Consider the following 23,982-nt stretch of genomic DNA (forward strand, 5'->3'; position numbering starts at 1 on the left):
CCCTTTTCTATAAATTTCTTTTTTTCTTATTGATTTTAAGTAACTATATATATATTCTAAATATTAACCTTTTACTATATAATGCAGATATTTTCTTCCTGTTTATACTTGCAGCATATAATAAAGATAAGGTTACTATCAATACTATGTAACTTTAAATTTTGTTTTATTGTCTTTCACTATTTTGAAGCTTTAGAAATTTGTTCTTGCCAATTTGTTGACCTTTTCTTTTATGTCTGGTTAGTTTAATGTTATGCTTAAGAAGGCATTTCTCATTATTAAATTGTGAAAATATTCTCTATTTCCACATTCTTAATCTAAATTCCTTGTTAAATAAACTTTACTTGTATTGGTGTAGAGCTTCTTGGCTCATCTCTTCGGTGCCAGTATGATTAAAATGCTTTCTGCATGATTTTCATTCAGACACATTCAGGAGGTGGTAAATCTTCAAACCCAGCAGAATAAGGAGCTGCAGGATCTCTTTGAACGCGTTCGGGTAATTAAAGATAGCAAAACCAAATCATCAGAGACTCCTCTGCCACCTGCATCACCACGTAGACCAAGATCTTTGAAAAGCAAACTTCGCAGCCGCCCCCAGTCCTTGACACATGTGGACAGTGGCCCAGCTGCTACAGGTAATCAATCTTAACAGTGATTAGCAGTGGATGGGGGGAGGGGGGTTGTTACTTTGTGAGGGTGAAAAGGGTAACTATTGCATTGTTCTGTACACCTGAAACTAACAATCAATCAATAAAAAAAAAAATCTTAACAGTGATTAAAAAAAAAAGATCAAAGATCAGCAAAATTAGAAAAATAATAATAATATATTTTTTATTAGGCTAAGATGATTTAAAGATGTGCACATTATTCTGAGATTCTTTTCTACCTTTTTTTGTGTTAAATATTCTTTTATGAACTAATGTTGAGGACAGAGGGGAGATTTTGGAGAGCAGACGAGTGTGTTTTTTGTTTTAATTTGGAAAACAAACAACTAAAGGCCCAATTTCAATCCCCAAAATAGTTTTTGAAATGTTAGCAGTCAATGGGAACTGCTCGTCTAACATTTGAGTTTGTTGCTAACAAAGATAATCATAAAAATATAGTCATGTTCTATCTGGCACAAGAGCTCTCTGTTTACTATGGTATGAGAAATTAGAAAAATGTACTTTTTGATTTTGAAAAAGATTTCCTTGTTTACATGTGCATAGTCAAGGTGTGGGTTGAGAGTGAACTGTAATGATATATGTGACATCTCAATAGAATTTGTGGTAGGCAGAATAATGACCCACCCCAAAGATGTCCATATGTAAATCCCTGGCACCTGTGACTGTGTTTAGTTATATGGCAAAGGGGAATTGAGGTTGTAGTTGGAATTCAGGTTGCTACTCAACTGATTTTAAAGTAGGGAGATTATTCTGTTATCTGGGTGGGCCCAATGTAATCACAAGGGTTTTTTAATATAGAAAAGAGAGGCAGAAGAGAGGGTCAGAGAAAAGATGTGAGGAGGGAAGCAGTGTCAGAAATTCAACACTGCTGGCTTTGAAGATGGAGTAAGAGGGCCACAAACCAAGGAATGCAGGCAGCCCCTAGGAGCTGGGGAAGGCTGGGGAACAGATCTCCTCTAGACCCCCCAGAACAACGCTGCCATCCTGCCAACACTTCGATTGTAGCCTGGTGAGACCCATGTGGGATTTCTTGCCTACAGAACTATAAGATAATAAATTTGTGTTGTTTTAAGCCACAAATCTGTGGTAATCAATTATAGCAACAATAGAAAATGAAGCTAGAACTCAAGAACAGGAATTGGTTTGCTGCCTAGATGATCTATCCATTAATGTCCATGGGGTGTTAACATCTCCTACAATTACTGTATTTCTGTCAGTCTCTCCCTTTATGCTTGCCAATATTTGCTTTATAAATTTAGGTACTCCTGTGGTGGGTGCATACATGTTTACAAGGGCTATATCATCTTGGATTGATCCCTTTATCATTATGTAGTGTCTTTCTTTGTGTCTTATTATAGACTTTGTTTTAAAGTCTATTTTGTCTGATGTAAGTGTTGCTACCCCAGGTTTTTTTTTCCATTTCCTTTTGCATGAATTATATTTTTCCTTCACTTTCAATCTGTGTGTGTCTTTCAATCTGAAGTGGGTCTATTGTAGGCAGCCTATGTCTGAGTCTTGTTTTCTTATCCAGTCAGCTGCTCTATGTCTTTTACTGGAGCATTTAATCCATGTACATTTAAAGTAGTTATTGATAGGTTTGTAGTTATTGCTATTCATTTTTTTAACATTTTTTTTCTTCTTAAAGGCATCTCTTTAACATTTGTTATAATACTGGTTTGGTGGTGATGAATTCGTTTAGCTTTTTCTTGTCTGGGATAAAATTTTTATTATTTCCCATGAAACTTTCTATTTGTTCCATGTTTATTTGGTAGTGTGTTGTTTAATTTCAAAGTTTTTTGAGGATTTTTTTTTTGTTTATTTGGTAGTGTGTTGTTTAATTTCAAAGTTTTTTAAGGTTTTCCTTGTTGCCTCTTTGTTACTTACTTGTACTTGAATTTCATTATGATCAGAGAATATGTTTTTAATGGTTTTGATTCCTCTCAATTTGTTATGGTTGGTTTTATGACCCAGGATATGGTCTGTTTTGATGATTTGTTCATGTGCATTTGAAAATTATGTATGCTTTGTCGTTGCTTGCTCTATAAACATCAGTTAGATATAGATGTTTGAATGGTATTGTTCAGTTATTCTGTATCTTTGCTCAATTGCTGTCTACTACTTCTGTTTACTGATGGAATAGTGTAGATTTGTTTATTTCTTTTTTTCAGTTCTGTCAATTTTTGCCTGATGTATTTGATGCTATTTTGTTAGTATACACATTTAACATTGTTATGTCTTCTTGGTGAATTGAATCTTTTATCATTTTGTGTCCATGTTTATTATTGGTTACTTTTGTTTTCTTTGATGTCTACTTTGGTATTAAATACCCATTCCATCTTTCTTTTGGTTATGTTTGCATGGTGTATCTTTTTCATGCTTTTAGTTTTAACCTGCCTATATTATTATATTTGAAGTGAGACAGCTTATGGTCATGTTAAAAATATATCCATTCTGGCACTCTCCCTCTTTCAATTATTTTTAAAGCATTTACATTCAATGCAATGATTAATATGTTTGTATTTTGGTCTACCATATTTTAAATCTGTCTTCTGTTTGTTCTGATTTGTTTTGTTTTGAATTAAAGTTTATTGGGGTGACAATGGTTGGTAAAGTTACATAGGTTTCAGGTGTACAGTTCTGTAATACATCATCTATATATCACGTTGTGTGTTCACCACCCAGAGTCAGATCTCCTTCCATCACCATATATTTGACCCCGTTTACCCTCATCTACCACCCCCCTCCCCCCTTACCTTCTGGTAACCACTAAACTATTGTCTGTCTATGAGTTTTTGTTTCTTCATTCATTTGTCTTGTTCCTTTGTTGTTTTCAGTTTTATAGCCCACATATCAGTGAAATTATGATTCTTGACTTTTTCTTTGTCACTTATTTTGCTTAGAATAATTGTTCTGTTTTTTATTCCTTTTTAAATAATATTTTCCTACCTTCATTTGGTTTTTAAATATATATTAGTATTCCATTTTAATTCACCTATTATGTTTTATAGATATTTATAGAAAAATATATTTCCTTGTATATTTTTAATGGTTGTTCTAAGGATTATAATATACATACTTATCTTTTCAGCCTACTTAAAAATCATTCTTTTACCATTTCAATAGGAATGTAGATACCTTACATCCATATAGGTTTCTTCTTTATAATTGTCTCATGTATTACATCTACATATATTGAAAACTCCATCACACAGTGTTATAATTTTCGTTTTGCTTCAGCATCAGAACGCAAAAGAATACATTTACCCAGATAGCTATTATTTCTGTTTGTATTCCTTCATTCTTGCTCTTTCATGTTTCCCACTGGCATAATTTCCCTCTGTTTGAAGATCTTCATTCAGTTATTCTTTTAGATCCGGGCTTCTGTTGACAAATTTTCATAACTTTTTTCATCTAAGAATGTCTTTTCACCTTCATTACTAAAGAATATTTTCTCTCAATATAGAATTCTGAGTTCACATATCTCTTAGTATTTCGAAAATATTATGCCACTTCCTTCTGGCTTCAATGGTTTGTGACAAGAAATCCACAGATATTTGAAACATTGTTTTCCTGTATGAACTACATTGTTTTTCTCTCGTTGCTTTCAGAATTTTTTTCTTCTCTTTAATTTTCAGCAATTTTTCTGTTTTATAGTTTCAGCAATTATTACAATATGGCATGGATTTCTTTGTGTGTATTCCTGTTTTGGATTCACTGAGCTTCTTGAATATGTAGATTTATCTCCTTTGCCAAATTCAGGATGTTTTCAGCTAATATTTCTTCAAATATTTTTTTCTTATCACACTCTTTTTTCATTCTCCTTCGGGGACTGATGACACAAATTTTAAATCTTTTGTTATTGTCCCATAGGTTCCTTAGTTTTTATTCATGTTTATTTTTTAATGTTATTTATTTCTGTTGCTAAAATTGAATTTTCTTTTGTCATCTCCATTCTGCTATTGAGTCCATCCATGTAGGGGTTTTGTTGTATATTTTGGTTCTAAAATTTCATTCGTGTTCTTCTCTATATTTATGTCTTTGCTGAGACTTTTTAATTTTGTCATTAGTTTCAGAAGTTTTTGTGACTACTTATTTTTTGTGACTACTAGCATTTTATAATAGCTGCTTTAAAGTCTTTGTCAAATGATTCCAACATCTTCATCATTCTTGAATTAGTATTTGTTAATTGTCTTTCCCCATATAAGTTGAAATCATACTGGTTTTTTGTATGCCAAGTCATATGTAGATTTTATCTTGGACATTTTGAGTATTCTGTTATGAGACTCTGGTGTGTTTTAAAAATCCTATGTAGATGTTGATGTTTTTGTTACAGGAAGTAATTGACTCAGTTATTTTTACCTTATGAGTGCCAACCTGTCTTCTCTGGTTTGTTGTTCCAATGTCTGTTTAGTTGCATTGCCTCTGTAGTGCTCTTCAGATCTATCCCACATGTGGTTCTCCCAATGGTCAGTCTCATTCTTGGGCAGTTGTCTGTTAATGCAGTTCTCACATCTTTGATATGCTGAATAGGGTCAGAATCACGTATGGGCAGCTTGGTGGTAAACCCAGGAGTTCAAAAATAACTTCTCAGTTCCTCCTTTCCTGCAATATCTCTAGTAGTTTCTGGTTCACAGTGACTCCTTTTTCTGTTACTCGGCCAGAAATCTGAGATTTTACTTAATCTGCTCGCTATTTATTTATTTATTTATTTATTTTTTTTTAGCTGACCCATCCTGCCACCTGTTGGCAGCTCAGCTTGGGTCAGAATTGAACCAGCGACCCTGTTGCTCAGAGCTCACACTCTTGAGCGAGCTCTTAACCACCTGAGCCACTCGGCTGGCCCTAGTTAATCTGCTCTTTAATCTACCACTGTGCACATGTCCAGGACCAAGTTTTGGGAGATTAGAGAGAGCAGGAAACAATGATTGTCCTCACCCTCATAAGGTCATAGCTCCACTGGTTAGGGAGGGGAGGGGTCCTCTTTTTTAGAATTTGGCTTCTATGAACTTCCATTGTGGCTCTGGACTCTGCCACCACAGGATTGCTTGGGAGTTAGGGGAAAGAGTATGGAGAAAAGAAGAAAAAACAGATTTCTGTACTTTTTAAGAGCTTTACAAGTTCCCTTTCCCATTTCTCATGCCAGAAGTAGAGGATTTCCTCTGGAGATCTCTCTTTGAATGCCTTGATGCTCACATCTAGTTTAACCATGGAATAACAGATAGGAAAAATTGGTAAACTCTTTTTTTGGGAGGGTACTTTGAATTTTTGTCTCATTCCCTAGTCTCCTGCTACTGTTTACTATTCAGAATTCTCAAATAGCTGCTCCATGCATTCTGTCTAGCTTTTCTGGATGGACTAAATATATGAAGTCTGTCTGCCCTGCAGTGTGTAGCCACTAATATCTCTGCTTAATTTTTTATCCTAGCTTTTACTTTTAAGCCTGGATTCATGGGAGTGGCCCATATGTCTGCATTGTTTAGTGTTCAGCCAGAGGTTGGTCAGAGGTTGTACTTAGTTACCTCAAGCCAGAAGGACTTCCACTTTCTGCTGATGGATCTGTTTGGGGGCCAGAAAGCTCATTTAAACTTTAGGCCATATTCTAGTCTGACCCAGCTTTTGTTTTTCTTCTGGGCTCTCTCCTGCCCCCTTTTTGCATGTTCAGACTCTGTAAGCCAATGATGTGTGTATGTTTTGGGCCCTCAAGTCTCTACTGTGCGTGTGATGATTTTTTCAGTCAACTTGAGATATGTGGAGAATTGATCAAGTCTCCTGTGGCTGTCTCACCTCCCAGATCTCCTTTTTAACTTCAGGTTAATAGACTCACCACTTCTAAAGATCCAAATCAAGTGAGTTTCCTATGGCGACGGCAGCAGCAGCAAAACTTATTGTTTTCTCATCCTGCCTGTCTTGGTTGATTTTCTGGGCAGAAAGAGTTGGGACAGGGGGTGACAATAGCAGTTCTGGACAAAAATGCCACAGATTGTTGACATTCTTTGGAAGAACAGTTAGTTCTTCCCTGAAGTTAAAGAGTTATCATGAATAAATGCTTCTGATTTTGTTGTATGACTTTGGACAAATTCTGGATTGTTGAAAGATTGTTTTTGAGAGTTTTGTCCAGTTTTAATAATGCTTTTGAGGGAGAGGATTCAGTAATCTCCTCTCTGTCATGCTGAAAGCCAGAAATTATTTCTAGCAGGTAGAAAGGAGAGTATCTGACTACTGTACTTTTGTTAAATTAACTTGTTAATATGTTTATATTGGTTCCTAACCAAACAATATAAAAATACTATCTCACGAAGTGGTTACTAAATTTTTCTCTTTCTGTTAAGAATTTATTAAGGTCAAGTTTGCTAGGATATGGTGCTCCACACATACCTTCTAGTGGTTTTGTCACTTTATTGCCTATCACAGGAGCAGGTGATTTCATATTTCTATCTCTAGTAGCTCTCTTTTCAAGCTTGCTGACATTTCATATTTTCCCACTTGTCCGAGATTGGTGGATACATTTGTTGGCTGTAGTGCAGCATTTCATACTGTCAGCAAAGAGTTAATAGGTGTTGCATGGTCAAATGAGAAATGCTGGATTCAATCATATAAAAACCAGTTTTTTTCACTGTAGACTGTCTTAGATCCTTTAATGTGCTAATTCGAATTGAGGATTTCCAAGAAAGGAAATAATATAAAGCATTTCCCAAAACAGTTGTAACAGAGAAGCTACTTTTCACAGAACACATTTTAAGAAGCACTGCCTTAACATACATACAGAGATTCACATCCATCCCTCACTGCCCATAATTATACTTGTTTTGTGAGAAACATGAACTCATGTTGTATTGCAATGTAATGGTATCCACAATGTAGATATGTAGTTTACCTTATAACGTGAGTACTGTGCTGAACTGTGCAGAAAAGAGTTAACATAGTGGCACAAAACTGCTATTTTTAGAAAGATCTGCTTGCAAGGTTTGCTCTTGGCTGATATGTATGAACTTGGTTTCACTCTCTTCCCTAACTGATAAGTGTAGTTCACGTTGCCTAAATTGTTGGTACAATTAATGTGATGTATGCTGAACACCTGTTTACCTTCTTAGAGTCTGCAATTTTGGTACATGCTAGGCAGAATGTGACTACATGACTAGTCCCCAATAAAAACCACTGAGTCTCCAATGGGCTTCCCTGGCCAGAAATTTGCATATATGTTGCTGCAGTTTTTTGTTTCTGAGAGAAAGGAGCATGCTCAAGTGTGTCCCCTCATGATAGAAAGAGAGCATATGGAAGTCTGTTCACAAATTTCTCTAGACTCCTGTGTCTTTTTCCTTTGCTGATCCTATCATGCATTGTTTTGCTGTAATATACTTAGCCATGAATATACCTATATGTTGAGACCTTCTGTTGAATCCATGAATCTGTGAGTGGTCTTGGGGATCCTAAAACGTAAGTGCATTACATAAACTCAATCCTCTAAACAACTCTAAGGTACATAGAAATTAGTGCCTGTTTCTTATAAACAAGGAGACTAAAGTTAATGAGGTTAAGCAACTTCCCTAGGAACTCAGTTCATAAGAGAGAGAATCCAAATCTGTCTGCCTCCAAAGCCTTGGCTCTTATGGTTATACTGCGTTGCCACCCAGTACTAGAAATTTTGTCTTCAGTGGGTTGAGAAGAGGCAATGGAAGATCATCCAGGGCAATAGTGGTCTGAGGCTGCTTCATATAGGAGGTAAGATTTGAGTTGGTCTTGAAGAATAAATGGACAGGATTAAAATTGATGAAGTGGAGTGGGAACATTATTGTCAATAGAAATGCATGATATAAAGGTATAAAATGTTAAAATGTAAGATTTATTTGGGAGAAAGAGAATATAACAGTTGGGTGAAATGGAGGGTTTACATTAGGTTTTTCTTCCATACTTAAAAAAAACCCCAAAAACTTTGCAACTGCCACAGATGGTTTGTGCTCCAGTTTGGTATAAGATGGTGTATCTGATCTAACACATAATTATATATTTAAGCTTAATAAATGGGATAATATGTTTGTATAAGGATAATAAGATAATATATGTGTTCTTCAAAGACAACCATGACTACCAAGTATTTTGCCACCTAAACAAGTTGAAAACTCACTATTGTTAATATTAAGAAACTATTAAAACTATTGAAAACTTTTATTTTTGAGTAGACGAGAGAAATGCTGAAAGCAGCATTTAACTGATGTTAATCTGGTGGCAATGTGATGAGCCAGGGAGTGAGTCTGTTTAGATCACTGCAATCATAGCAGTTCATGTGTAAGATGATTAAGTGCTTAGAGAATTGTGGAAATGAAAATAGACAAGAAATGTTGTAGAGGAAGAAACGCCATGATATAGTGATGAACTGGATATATGTATGTTTGTGGCGAGATCCAAAAGAACTGAGTCAGGATGATTTCGAGAAAATGTGGTATCTTTAACAGAAATAGGATATTTAGGTGAATTGTCATGCCAAGACCATGATAGGTTTAACTCTGGTTGTATTGAATTGAATGATTCATTGACATCCCAATGGAAAAACGCATTTAAGAGTTGGTTGTGAGAATGGATTGACGAGAGGTAAAAATTTGAGACAAGAGATGGAAACACTTGCATCATTGGAAACTATTTGAATGTAGGCATCATCTTGGGGGTGAAAACGAAAAAGAGCACCAAGGACTGAACTCTGGTGTTATTCATTTCATCATTAAGAAATGACTGTTAAAGTGCACCTTTGAAATTAATAAGTAATGTGTTCCAAGCTATTATAAATACATTTGTAGAGTACTTCTTTAAATATGCTTTGATTGGATATTTTCTGTTTTGTGAACTTTCAGTGGTTTTTTATAATATATGAGTAACTTTTAAATGAAATCAATAAATGTTTGCTCCATGTGTAAAGCATAGTTAGGCACTGAATAACATTCAGATAGCATTTTTTTCTTCTCATGTGACACATCGTTCTTCATAACTTTTGGAAGGTATATGTGTGTCTGGTAGATCTTTCTGTTGCCTACTTAGGAGCAATCTTGCCTCGGCCCATTTAATTTAAATATTTGTTTTGGCTTGTTAATTATTTCTTCTCCAATGTTGGCTATTGTGCCACTAGTGTAGCAGCCATTACTGACTGCCAATTAAGTGTTTAAGATCACTTGTTCCATCAGAGTTGTACACAAGAATCCTGACAATTGGGTTTTCCCTTAGTGTAGAAATGTTCTTAAATGAATGACATTCAAACTTAGCTCTATGCAGCAATCTTTTTTAGAAACTGAAGGGAATGAGCACAAAAATACTCCTTAAGAGAAGCTGGATGGGCAAAAAATGTTGTCATTAATGTGTATATGTTTTGGGGCTATTTCTCCTTCTTACACCTACCTGCTGACATTTTTTTCAGGATAAGAACACAATATAAAGGCTTCAGCTCCAAAGTCTTCTCCAACATTGTTGTTCTGTTTATTCCCTCACTGAAGATGGCATAGAATTAGATGAATGTGCAGAAAGATAACTGGAAAAATGATATTTTTATTATAGACTGACTTGTGTATCTTTGGGTTTTAAGTCTTAGAAAAGTAGGGAGTTACAATAAGGTTAGTCTGTCATTTTGGCATATCATGGTTGCCCAAAATTAGTAAACATTATTTTTATTAAACTCTTTTGTATATGTGAATATGTTTCAATTACTTCATTAAACTCTTTTCTTAGGCATTTTTTACTAATATGTTTCCATTTAATATGTAATATCCTTGAGTCTAAGCTTTCAGTAGTACAGAATTCCCAGAGAATCAGAGACTATGTATAAGCAATCATTGAGATTATCATGTTCCTCCTTATTAAGCAATTTCCTCACCCATTTTCCAGTTTATTGGATGGGTTGGCATGGTACAATGGGAAGCACACTGACCTATCTGGGTTCTAATCCCAGTATATAACCATAGCTGATTTCCTTCTGGATCCCAGTCTTCTCATCTAAAAAACCGAGTGATACTTGATGAGCCTATATATATATATATCATAGGCCTATTACTAGGTTTCAAAGAAAGAAAAGTACTTGGAAAGTGTTAATATGGAAGCTTCTTGTAGTATCTTTTGCATTTTCTGTATTTTTTCACAATTAAAAAATGTACTGTAACAAATGTACAAGAAACTTTCACATGCTTATTTAAATAAATCCCTGGCATGTCATTGTGCTTAAATTTCACAACTGTATTTCCTAAAATTCATTTTAGATCCACTCTGGCAGTTTTGGTTTGTAATCAGTGAGAGTAATTGGAACTTGATGAATCTTTTCTATGAGAATGATTCAGTAAGCTTCTCTAATGGTACTAAATAGTCCAAAGACTTAGTGTGATGTTCAGATTAGGAAACTTCACTGATGGAGACACCTGTAATTGATTACATTCTTCTATTTGGACATTTTGTGCTCTAGACCTCATGCAGCTCACCAACCATCTGCATCCTTGTTTCTGCTATCGATAGATACACATTCTTTTTATGATTGACAAATATCGGTTAAAAAAATTAAATGAGATTCTACTTTTCTGAAGCTTGTTGCAAGTCAGCGTGGTATACTAAACAGAGAATGAGTCCTTGTCTAGGCTTCACAGTTCCAGGCCTGGCTCTGCTGGTGTTACTGCAGACTCAAAGGGTCTGCTTGCCTGTGTGCACCCAAGCAAAAGAAAAAAAGACACAGGCCGGAGTTTGCAGTGAAGAAAGAAAAGGTTTATTTAAGGAGTTGGCCCCAAGGTGAGCTCTGGGAGTTGGGGTCGTGGGCACTACTGACTGGTGGGGACTAAGGCAGGGAGGAATTGATCATGGCTTCAGGTCCTGGTGTCAGTCATGACATTGTTCAGTCTGGTTTCCAGGGGATGCGGTCCGTGGGCCATTCTGCTTTCATGAGTCCAGAGCTGAAACATAACTGAAGCCAAGGTGTTGTTTTTGACTAAAACCTTATTCTAGTTTGAGGCTTGGTTATGGTATCTTGTTCATGGTTGATAGACCTGAAGCTTTAGTCTTAAGTGAGTTTGATGCAGACCACAACCTAAAACCCTAAGGGCTTAGTGATTAAAAGGAGTGGGCATACACTATATGTACAGGTGGGAGGACCTGGGGGAAAGAATGCAAATGAGTCAGGCTAAACAAAGCTAGCTTGGATTAAAGCTGAATGCATGCTAAAGAAATGAAGTTCATGTGCAATTACAGTGGTAACTGATAGTAACAACTCAGACATATCAATTTACTTTTTCGGGCTTCATTTCCCCATAATGAAACAAGTGGTTTGGATTAGACTTCTAAGGTTCTTTCTACTTTTAACATTCTGTGACCGTTGTTTCTTTGAGATCTATAGAGTTTCAAAAAATGTCTAGGAAAAAACAACCTTTATGTGAATGTCTCCAGTAGAGCCAAATGCTGTGGCTATCCCTATAAGACTGCTTTATTCCCTAGAGGAAAATTTTTCCTCAGACAACCCCACAAAGATTCTTAGTCACCTAAGAAGACCCCAGCAAGGGCCAGCAATTACTGGACACCACTGGAACTGTGATGCTTTCCAAGGCATGGGTTCCTCTCCCTCTCCCTCCCCCCTCCTCCACCCCCCCCATTCCAGGGCCCCCTGCCCCTCTCTTCAGGGCTCCTGCTGGCTTCTCCTGGATTACTGGATGACTCCCAGCACCCATCTATGCCACTCTGGATTCTGGTATCTGAACAACTACCATCATTCCTTTGGCTATTCTGGTCGAGGAAGTATCCTTTCTCTTTCAGAACTAAAGAGAGTTCAGTATCTCATTTAACCAGCAAAGATTTTGTTCAGACTCTCAGTAAGTAATCTGATTAAAAAGACAAAATTAGAAGCAGCAACCCATGTTTTTCTTTCCTTTCCCTGGGTTATCTCAACACTTATCCACCTCGAGGATTTTCTAAGAGCAGCTCAAATAAAGCCATAGCCTACTACTTAAGGCAAGGAGGCCCAGAGCATTCTGAAAGAAGAGTCCTCCCAGCATACCCAATGCGAAGCAGAGAGCTGGTGGTGCACAGTGGGCCCTTGCTTGTACCTAGCACTGGGTCTGAGTTTGCAGCGTGATCCTGGGTGTGCTTCTTTGGAATCCTACTGACTAAGCCAAGTAAAGGCCTCCATAAGAAATTTCCAAACCTGTAAAGAATTTTTATAACAGTTTATTTGAACCAAACTGGCAATATAATGCTGGGGAGCAAGACCTCAAATGTTCCCCCATGATCGTTTTTTAAAACTCTTCTCTCTAAGTATCTATCCGAGGAAACTGATGAAAAGATTAGGGTTTATACTAATTTTTTAGAGATAGTATTTATTATATTTGACTTATACCCGAGGTGACCATATAATTTGCCATCCAAACAAGAGGAAATTTGTGAGAGTGAGAGGGGTATTATTAATAATTACTCCAGGAAAACGGCTTTAAACCAGAATGATCCTGAATAAGCTAGAGTATCTGGTTATTCTATCTGTACTCCATATGTAGTTCTGTCAACTGCATTGTTGTCCAAAAAAGAGTATTTATCAATTTTAATTCCTTCTCATGTTCTCCCTGTTTTTTCTTATAGATCCACAGTGTGTGGAGAGTAATGCAGCAGCATCGCGCCAGCAACCTCCAGCTAGTAAAAAAGGGATGTTCACAGATGACTTACACAAACTGGTGGATGACTGGACAAAAGAAACAGTAGGAAATTCTCTTATTAAGCCAAGCTTAAACCAACTTAAACAGAGTCGACACAAACAAGAGACAGACAACTGGAACAGAGCATATGATGTAAGTTGTTTATATCCCATCCTCTTTATTTATGAGAACTAAAACCATAAAAATTGGTTCACTTCAGCCTATGGTTATAGTCGCTATGAGAGTATGGTATGACTTGACAATATACAGACTTTTATTCTTGTCTAGATATATTATGTCTTTGAGCAAATTATCTTTTAGACTGGGGGTCAGCAAACTTTTTTTCTGGGAGGGAGCCAATTAATAAATATTTTCAAGCCATGTAGTTGCAACCATTTAACTCTGTCATTGTAGTGCAAAAGCAGACAGATGATACATGAATGAATGGGCATGGCTGTGTGCCATTAAGACTCAACTTTAAAAAAGAGGTGGCAGGCCTTCGATTGCTGACCCTTGTTTTAGACTATCATATCTGAAAGAAAACCATCAAGTGTCAAAGAAATAAACTTGAGTGAGGGTTAGTTAATTCCATCCTATGGTGCAAGAAGAGTTTCAGAAAAAGCTCTCTTATGTTGTATGTCAGTATTCTTAAAGCCAATAAATTATCTTATTTGTTCAGTATGAAAAAGAATTATAAAGCTTTCTAAACTAGAATATTATAAGAGGTATCTTAAGTTTATGGACAAGATGCCTAGTTAATTGCATATGGCCTTAGTCAGGTATACATGCAGTTGAAATGTAGAAAGATGTCCACAATGGAGAGAATGGAGAGAATGCAGGCTTTTATAGAATAGTATATGTAGTATTTATATAGAACTGTATGTGTTAGATATATGTGTTATATGTAGAAATATGAAAAGCCATTAACAATAGTCTAGATGGTGGAATTTGGGCCTTATTTTACTTTGTACTTTTTTGTAAGTATCATTTTTTCAAAATGAATAAATCTATTAAAATGTGAATCAGGGCTTAGAATATGAACCCTCATAATTGAAAGAGATATATCTGTGTGTATGTGTGTGTCTGTTTGTCTGTGTACACATAATGTGTGTGTGTGTGTGTGTGTGTGTGTGTGTATAGTTATTGCATATAGTTTGGTAAAGAAAGTTTGACAATACATTTACTGTTAATGTTGAGTAAAAATTTTTGAAAGCCTAGATTTCCCTAACTTACAAGCAGTTTATCTGCTTGGAGGCTCTGTATATTTATCTTACTTTGGCACCAATTTATACACAGTTAGTATCACCACTGTAAAAATTGGAATCCTTCAGAGGCAAATTTCAAGGCATAAATATAAGACATCCTCTGAGTTCTGTGTGAATGGAAGTTTGTGTTGACTAGTAGGAGGATGGTTTATTGCAGTATAATGGAGGATGCTTGGAGGAAGAGTGAGTAGAAAATGGAGTATGAATGAAGGTGGTGAAGGTCTTTAAACAGACTTCGGTTCCAGTGTTAGCTCAGTCATTTACAAGTTGTGTGACTTTAGACATGTGATTTGTGCCTCAATTTCCATGTCTTTAAGACAGGGATGATACCTACCTGCCTTGCAGGGTTGCTGTGAGGGTTAAATGAGGTAACACTTGTAAAGTTGCTTAGGTTCAGTTGCTTATATCATTGTGTGGGGAGTCCATCTCACTATCTAATGTTCTTACATGTTACTGTTCTGTAGCCTTACATAAAACGTTTTGTCACAATTATATGCCAGGTCCTTTACTATGTTTCAAGTCCTCTGTTAGGCACTGGGTTTGATGAGCAAACGCAATTATTCCCTATACTCATGGAACTTAACACTCTGGTGGGACAGTTAGACATGCACACACTTGTATAAATAAACAAAAAATGTCAACCTTAATAAGGACTACAAAGGAGAACTATAGGGTACTTATACAGTAAGGGACATTTGAACTTGTAGATAGAAGTCAAGGGAAGCGTCCCTGAGAAAACAATGATTGGGCAGAGATCTGAAGCATGAATAGTTGTTAACTGGGTGAAAAGGAGAGGGAATATGATTCCAAGCAGAAAGGACAGCATGTGCAAAAGCCCTGTATGGGGAAAGGGAGCATGAAGGACTGAAAGTAGGCCAGTTTGGCTGAAGCGAAGAGAGCAGTTAGTACACAGTGAGTCTAAGGAGGTAGGAAGTGGCTGGTGATGATAAGGAACTTTGTCTTTATTTTAAAGGATGTTGGATAGCCATTGAAGCCCTAAGGTTGACATGATGAGATTTGCTTTTTGGAAAGATCACTTCTGATTTAAAGCAAAAAGAAAAGATTATTGGGGGTAAGGGTAGATGTTGGTAGACCAATTTTAAGAATTAGTCAAAGTAGTTCAGATAAAGAGAAGCTGAGATAAAGAGAACTGAACAGATTCCAAGAAGTGTTTAAGAGATAAAATGGACCATATTTAGTGATGGAATGGATGTATGGCAGAGGGGAGGTGTCAGGGCTGGGTTTATCGCTGGTATTACTGGTTATCACTCCAGCATACCAATCACCAAGATGGGGAACATGAGCAGGCAGTGTGTTTTGCTAAAGGAAAGGTCATATATTTGGTTTTGGTCATTTGAACCTGAGATGCCTTTAAAATATCCAGAAGAAGATTAAACATAAGTCATCTTCAATTCAGTCTTTTTAAAAAGTAAAAATAACACTGTTATTGTTTGTTATAGAATTTAATCAATGCAGAAAAGTACAAATTTTAAAATACCACCTTCAAATCCCACCACATAGAAATAATTGTCACTCAATTTAGATAAACATCATTTTAAGTATCGTTCTATTTCTGTATATGGATACATGGAAATAACTTTATAAGAATGCAGTCATAATATGTGCTGTTTTGAATCAAGTATGAAATTTTGGTTTACTTTAATAGAACAAAAACACTGATATGAAGAAGGGATTGCTGAACTTAAAATAAGTGTAGTTTTTTTTCACCTCAAGAGATATTGTCATTCATTCTTTAGTCAAGCTAAAAACCCTTATCCTAACTTTAGTTTAAAACTTTAGTTGAAAGTTTAGTTGAAAGGGTTTTAGCCTGACTGTTCAGTTTAGAAGAGCTATGCATTTGGGACTGATACGAAGCTCTCCTTTAAGTGAGTATTATTTACATCCATTAGACTTATTATTCCCATGTGCATAAGATTTCAGTAATCTCTATACATGTACATAATCATAATACAATATGATAAGAAGAGTTGGGGAGGAATATATTTTCTCAATATTGTCCAAAACATAATTGTCTTGAGTTGAAATTTCCAAAAATATAATGTATGTCAGACTTTATTTAAGATAGTGAGTAGAAGGGAGTAGGGAGACAGCATCTATTGAGCACCTACTATATGCCAGGCTCTTTCCCCTGTGCCACACTACATTATGGTCCTCTGTCTAAAGAATTATGTAGTGTCGTAAGATGGGCTATTGTCTGCGGTGCTGAATGAGAGAAATCCTGGGACTGGCAGAAGGACATAAAAATAGAAGAGGAGTGCTAGCATGAGGAAAGGAGACACTAAACTGTGAACAGAGATTTAGCAGGGCCTTGGAGTTAGCTGGAACTGTGTTCAAATCCTTGCCTCACTATTAACTTGCTTAGTGTATTGGGTGTTACCAATTTTGAACTTCTGTTTCCTCATCTGAAAATGCCTACCTTGCAGGGCAGTTATGAAGATGAAATGGATAAGGTATGGATAACTATGGTTAATGGATAACTATGCTTAGCTCACAGATACGTGCTGCAAAAATGGTAGCCACTCATAGTAATAATTGGAATCGTAACCCAAAACGAATAGGAAAGAATATACATGGGTAAAAAAGCATCTACCAAATAAACTGATCTTTTGTTTTTATTTTTGTTAGAGTACTCCATCTACTATGGGCTACACACCAACGTGGATTTCTTCTCTGTCCAAAATCCGTGGAGCTGTCCCAACCTCCTTGCCACAAGGACTCTCACTCCCTTCATTTCCTGGGCCATTATCATCATACGGAATGCCCCATGTTTGTCAGTATAATGCTGTCGGGGGGCCAGGGTATCCAGTACAGTGGGTAGGAATTTCAGGAACACCACCACAGCCTGTAGTAATTCCTACCCAACCTGGGGGACCGTTCCAGCCAGGAATGAATTTACAGGCATTTCCAGCTTCATCAGTGCAGAATCCATCCATGATCCCTCCTGGTCCCAAATGAATCAGAGTAGATGATGAAGAAAAGGGAGATTTTTTTCAGAGTTATTTTCAGGACACCTAAGATATTATACTTTATTCTTCTTGGGTTCTGCCATATTTTCCCTCATTTGAGTTTACTTTCCACTGTATTTTTTTGTTCCAGTGTAGTATTTGATATAGTTCATCATTCTGTAGAACTGTGCAGTTTGTACGTGGAACACTGCACACAGAAATGTTTTTTCACTTCAAATCCTATCCTCTTTGATACTTGATTTTTTAAAAATACTGTTCAGAATGCTTTAATAAGCTCGGCTTGAGCATTACCATTTCCAGGACACTTTCCATGCATTGCTGAAAAGCCCTCATTTTTTACTGCTGTCTGCAGGTGGATGATACTTTTCTTTAAAATGTGTAAGAACTATTTAAGTTGATATTCCCCAATGTGGATGAAGTGAGACCCTCCAACAGCCGGAGTCTTATGGGATCCTTCACGTGTTTATCTTAGGTTTACCTTTCACAGAAGGCAGGGTAAAGCTGCAGGAAACGTTTTGGTATATAAAATTAGAATAACTTTGCCACCCAATATAGAACACGAGCCCTTTTTAATGTGATTTTCTTCCCGTCGTCACAGCAGTAGGAATGAAGCCTTGTTTTAGGTGAGGCGGAGAGAAAGGAAAAAAACAGAACTGTAACAGTTCCTTGATTCTGCAGATACTGTAGCTGCTTTAAGGATTTCAATAGTAATTCAAAGCAGCTATCTCCTTGTTTCTCATGTGCACACTGCATTGGTTTCTGAGCATCTGAGAGGCACTGGTTTGGCTTGCATTCTTTTGCAAGGGATATAGTGCAGCTGATATGAATCTCATTTTGGGGAATCTTTGTATTCCTAACAAAAAGGATTCAGGTTACACCTCTATTGATCCATTCTTCTGAAGTGAAATTTACTTGACAGTAGGTTTTGTAGGTTTTGAGACTTATACACGAAACACTGGCTTTACAGGGTTCTAAGAGATGTGGGGTATACACTGTCCTGCAGTGAAATAGTAGACCCTGAAAGGATACTATTTAAATTGCCCTTAGCTTTTGTTGGAATTGCCATTTTTTAGTTGTTATAGTTTCTTGTTAGTATCTATAGCATCTTATTTTAGATCTTAGGTGATTTTGGCAGCCTCTTTAGAATCTGAGAGAGATCACTGTCAAGTTGCACTTTACTGGGTTTTATCCAGTTATAGGAGGAAGAGAGGCAATGTCAAAATTTACACTTTTGGTTTTTAAGAAAGTTTATTATAATTTTAAAAGGCTGGTCACAGAGTTACCTAATGCTCAGTCTGTGAAACCCAAATAGAATTCTTAAATGGTATTTAACGACCACCCCATATACATGTTTAAAATACTTTTCACTCTGAAGATTTCAAGGGTGTTTCTAGTACACATTTACCTTAATAATGAATTCTGTCTACTGGTAAACATTCCAAATTATCACCCAACATTTCTGTTAACAGATTTTCCTCCATATTCCTCTAAAAATTTTATCCCATGGGCTTGCCAGGTCATAAGAAAAACTTAATGGGTGTACTTTTTTTTTTGCACAATCTACTTTGTGACATTTAGTACCCTTTTTCAAAAAAAAGTGTCTTATTCTGCTTATCTTAGGATCACATTCACCATCCTGAAGATTCTGTGACTATCATTTCGGCCATCTAGGGCAGCATTTTGAAAATTGCTGTTGATAAGAACCACAATTTCTTTTCATAAAACACACTGGTTTGGATGAATCTTTCTAAATCTTATGTACAGATTCTTCAAATTTCTTCTCCCATATTGGTTAGCAAGTTAAAGTGATTTTAGGCCATTAATGTAATGCAAATGCTTGCATTGCAGTGTTTTCCATGTGTACAAAAACAATGTGCCTAAAATCCATAATGCTTTAAAACTGCTGTGTTTCATTGTAAGAGTTGGCTTTGTGTAATTACACTGAGACTTACAACCTATAAAGTGAAAATACTGCAGGTTTTAAAGTCCCATCTCTAGTTACAATCCTTTTAAACAGTGTACCCCAGGATGAAGAAAAGCTCCATGGATGACATGCACAGTTCCATTTATTAATGGCTGCTCTGTAGCACATGTCCCACATTTTGCCACCACCTCTTTTATGTATAATTCATCATTAGTTTGCCTGCAGACTTTTGCAGTGCCTTGTAATATTTAGAAACTTTTCAGATTTTTTGCTGGAAAGAAAAGTAGTCTTCTAAAGTTTGAAGATGGTGAATAGTGTACTGCTATCTCCATGCTGACCACAGTAGTTGGGTTAACATATATGTTATGTATACATTATGTATATATAACGTGTGTAAGTTTAAAAGTACAGAAAAAAAGTGATTTTGTGCAGAAATGAAGAAAACAGTGTTATTCACATCACTGTGGGGTTTTATTTATTTTTTTCTCATTACTTAAATGTTTGATTCAGATTATAGTCACTTTGACTGTAAATATTGGCTAGTTTTCTATCTAGGGGTTTTTCATTATTTCATAATTTTTGCTAAGTCATATAATAGTGCTTTTTTTCATCCTTGCTGAGGTACTTTTCCTCTCCAGAAATGATTAAATCTTGAGGTAAAGCTCAGAAATTCCCTTCTTTCTTAACAAAGAACCTACTGTATAATAAGGGCCTTCTACCCATTTCCAAAAAACATACAAACTGTCCTTTTCATTTTCCTTCTTGTAGAAGAGAAAAAGGTTGTATTAAAACATCCTGCTTGTAACATTAATTTGGTGGATAGTCTGTATGTCCAGCCACCATGTTTACTTCTCAAAGTGCAAGTCTGATAAATAGTATTGTATCTCCATATGTGGCAATGTGAGCATTTCATCATGAAATACCTGCTGCTATGTTTGTGAAGTTGGGTGTAACATCATAAGAATATGAAACCAGTATTGGTGTAAATCTAATGAAAATAGCCCTCTGTATATTTGTAGCAGTCTTGAATCTCTATTTAAGGTAATTTGCTGTAATATAACAAATATCTCTTCTGTTTTTCATCCTTTTCTTGCCAATTTTATATCAAGCATTAATTCTAATGGTTTGACAGCAAAATTATCTGTGAAAGTTTAAAAGGCACTTTTCCACTGCGATTTTTGGATTGAGTATAGAGTGTATTAAGTGTACAGTATGATGGGATGATGTATCATTTTAAAATCCCAGATTTAATTCCAGTCCATTTACTTTTATTTATCTACCTCGTTTTCAGTGCTGTTTTGGGGTGCACAAGTAAACACTGCCTGCGAAACTTGCTTTTTTTGCCTTGATTCTCACTCAGTATTCTTTCAGGTTGTAAATCTGGCCTGCCTCCTCATCCCATTGCTTTATGAGTATGAGATGAGAGGGACTATCACTCTGCTGCCAATCTGTGTTTAAGCGATGAGAGCCATGTGCCTCTGTGAAATAAGCTTTGGGGATTTGGAGATAGAGAGCAGAGGAATATATCCAGCTGGTGGCAATATAGGACTTAGTTGTAGGAGTTAGTTGTAAAGTAAACAAATGCTAAGAAAGTACCTAAATTAGACAGTCCAGTGCCTGTATTTTGCATCTTTTTTTAGAGATGCATTTCTTATTTGTGTGCCTAAAGGGCTATGGGTTGAAATTGCTTTAACTACCACAGTGAAATATTTGACAAATCTTACAGCTGTGGCTTGTCATTCAGCATATATTAGCATACTGCAAGATATTTGCAGAGATATTTTGTTACCTTAAAATTGCTTTTAGTTGCATTGTAGTTGGTGGTAACCGTTTATCCAATCTCTAAAGTTTATGGACGGCATTGACTTTCTTCTTTGCTATCTTTTCTGAGTGATGAAAATGCATTCCTCCCCCCCCCCAAAAAAAAAAAACTCAGCAAATGTTTGTAAACCACATGTTCCTTGTTTCACATGTTTACTGTGTGTAATACTACAGAATATTTAATGGTAGTAAATACTGTATTTCAGGCTTCATGCACAAGTACATTCCTGGGGTATATTTGCCATTAGTTTGGGATTCAGTTATTTAATCTTCCCTTTGGTTCAGAAAAATTTGAGATATTTGAGATGGTGTGCAGGCCATTTTTTCAAATAGATTGTTGGTTTTTCATTCTGTAATTTATTGCAGACTTGTTTTCCCCCCTTTGGTTTAGAAGATGAAACAGAAAGGTGGGTGGGGGAAGTAGAAAGGCCATTGATTTAGTAAATTTAATTTCTGAGATTGAAATTAAAAAAAAAATCCCAGCTGTACAACGGTGACGCTCAAATTGGCAAAACCCTTTGAAGTGAAATTAGTATGAAAGTTTTATGGCGCCAAATGCTTTCAGGTCACCCTGGAAATAGTCTGTATGTGAAGGATGAACACAAACATTGGTCATGTCCTGATAGCCAACATAGGCAGGGGCCTGGGGTAGTAGCTAGGTTCCACTTTAGTTATTTTCAGCTGAGATAGCTAGAAGAGTGTACAAACCAACAGCTCCCATTCTGGAAGGTTTTCTTTTAATAAAAAAAAAACTCAAACAAAAAGGCTACAAGTCAAGCAAGAAGGGAAGAGAGAAACTGGGCTCTTGAGAAAAAAAAATGTGCCAGTGTAAAATAAACTCCTAAATGCGTGCTTGTCATCCTTTCACTTTTTGTTTTTTAAGTTGCAGTTCTTTTTCACGATAACTTAAGATTTCAGATTGAGGTTTGTGGTCCAGAACACATCCTCAGCAGACATAGTGACTTATGGGAAAGTGCAGTTGTTCAAGGTCTGTCATGCTCAATCACTTACAGCTGTAATTTCTTTGATATGAATATGAAGCATGTAGACCTAGCACAGCATGGGAGTCACTCAGGAAGTTTATGCAGTTAATAAACTTTCATGCATAATTTACTTTGAAGTACGCAGAATTTCAGTCACTTCTCTACATTTAACATTTAGTTGTATATGTGAACTTTCCTTTCTTAATTGGGGAATGTAGCATTATATAGAATATAAAGTTAATTTTAATCCTTCTTGACATTAACATTTTTAATTTTTCTTTTCTTTTGGTAAACCAAGTGATCTGCCTTTAAGCAGTTGTCTTATTTTGGTTCTTTGAAACTGTGATTTTTATTTTATTTGTACCCAAGCATTGTAAGTATTTTGTTTCCTGGAAATTTTGTTTTGAAACAGAAAATAAAGGTTGTGTTAAAATGAGTATGCTATCTTATTAAAATGCTGTCATATTTTTGGGTAGATATCCAAGAGAGGAATTGCTGGGTCGTATGGTAATCCTATTCTTAATTTTTTGAGGACCCTCCATACTGTTTCCATAGTGGCTGGACCAATTTACATTCCCACCAGCAGTGTATGAGGGTTCCTTTTTCTCCACAGCCTCTCCAACACTTGTTATTACTTGTCTAGTTGATAATTGCCATTCTAACAGGTGTGAGGTGGTAAAGTCAAGAACCCTATAATTCACTCATGTGCGATACAAAACTGAAAGCAACAAAGGAATAAGACAAACAAAAACTCAGTGGACACAGACAATAGTTTAGTGGTTACCAGAGAGTAAGGGGGGAGATGGTTGGTAGATGAGGGTAAAGGGGGTCAAATATATGGTGATTGAAGGAGAACTGACTCTGGATGGTGAACACAATAGAATATATAGGTGAGGTATTATAGAAACCTATATAATCTGTTGGTGGAAGAGATTAGATATTGGCCTAAAAGGTGCTAGATGGTGGAATAAAATAAGATTCAGAAGTGGAAGTGTTCAGGTTGGGGGATAACACAACATACAACCCATTTAAAATGTGCCATCATTAATGAGCAGCACTAGATAAAAGAATAAGATAACAGAATTAAGTCTGACTTAACAGTTTAGAAATAGCTGAAGTAGTATTAGTTGGGGACAAGAGGAAGGTCTTATGACAGGCTTAAGATAGAAATGAAGTATAGCATAGATGATGGTTCAAATAAGAGCAGGAACTTGGGATAAAGAATTGGAAAGGACTAGCTCACATGCATGTTACAAATGAAATAGATTCAGGAATTTAACCATTATTTGTCAGGTTTCCCCGTTCCCCCATTCCAGCTCAGCGATTCTGAACCTTGATTGCATATTAAAATCACCCAGGGAGCTATTTCAAAAAATGATAGTCTCCTGATTATACAAAAATGTGATTATACTTAACACTACTGAACTGTATATTTGAAAATGGTTAAGATAGTAAATTTTGTTATAAGTATTTGATCACAATTTTTAGAAATTATTTCAAATATTTACAATTTTCACTTTAAATGCAAAATAGCAAATATGGAAATACATAACAAACTGACCCTTTGCCCCATATACAGCCTTTGGTATTTGCTTTTATATTTGACCACAAGTTAAAATAAAAATAGTTTCTGGATCTCATCCCTATAAATTTTTTTAAGTATTATTTAAAATATTCCCCAGGTGATATATTAGTATCATACATA

The 23,982-nt window shown here is 36.0% G+C and overlaps 1 protein-coding gene across 3 annotated transcripts in view; it reads left to right on the forward strand.

Moving 5' to 3' along the window:
- LOC109396381 (constitutive coactivator of PPAR-gamma-like protein 2) overlaps positions 1-23,982 on the forward strand; it is a 226,141-nt gene that overhangs the window by 92,385 nt on the left and 109,774 nt on the right. For 2 of the 3 annotated variants that reach the window (XM_019668138.1, XM_019668140.1), the window contains exons 20-22: positions 424-635; positions 13,245-13,450; positions 17,209-21,404. In XM_019668138.1, coding sequence (XP_019523683.1) covers positions 424-635; positions 13,245-13,450; positions 17,209-17,538 — 748 coding nt within the window. In that variant the 3' untranslated portion in view covers positions 17,539-21,404. Of the gene's footprint in view, positions 1-423; positions 636-13,244; positions 13,451-17,208; positions 21,405-23,982 lie in introns of those variants that run through there. The other variant, XM_019668137.1, reaches the window with a different exon arrangement.

This window comes from Hipposideros armiger, unplaced genomic scaffold (genome assembly GCF_001890085.2).
Source record: "Hipposideros armiger isolate ML-2016 unplaced genomic scaffold, ASM189008v1 scaffold_518, whole genome shotgun sequence".
In the NCBI taxonomy this organism is placed as follows: domain Eukaryota; kingdom Metazoa; phylum Chordata; class Mammalia; order Chiroptera; family Hipposideridae; genus Hipposideros; species Hipposideros armiger.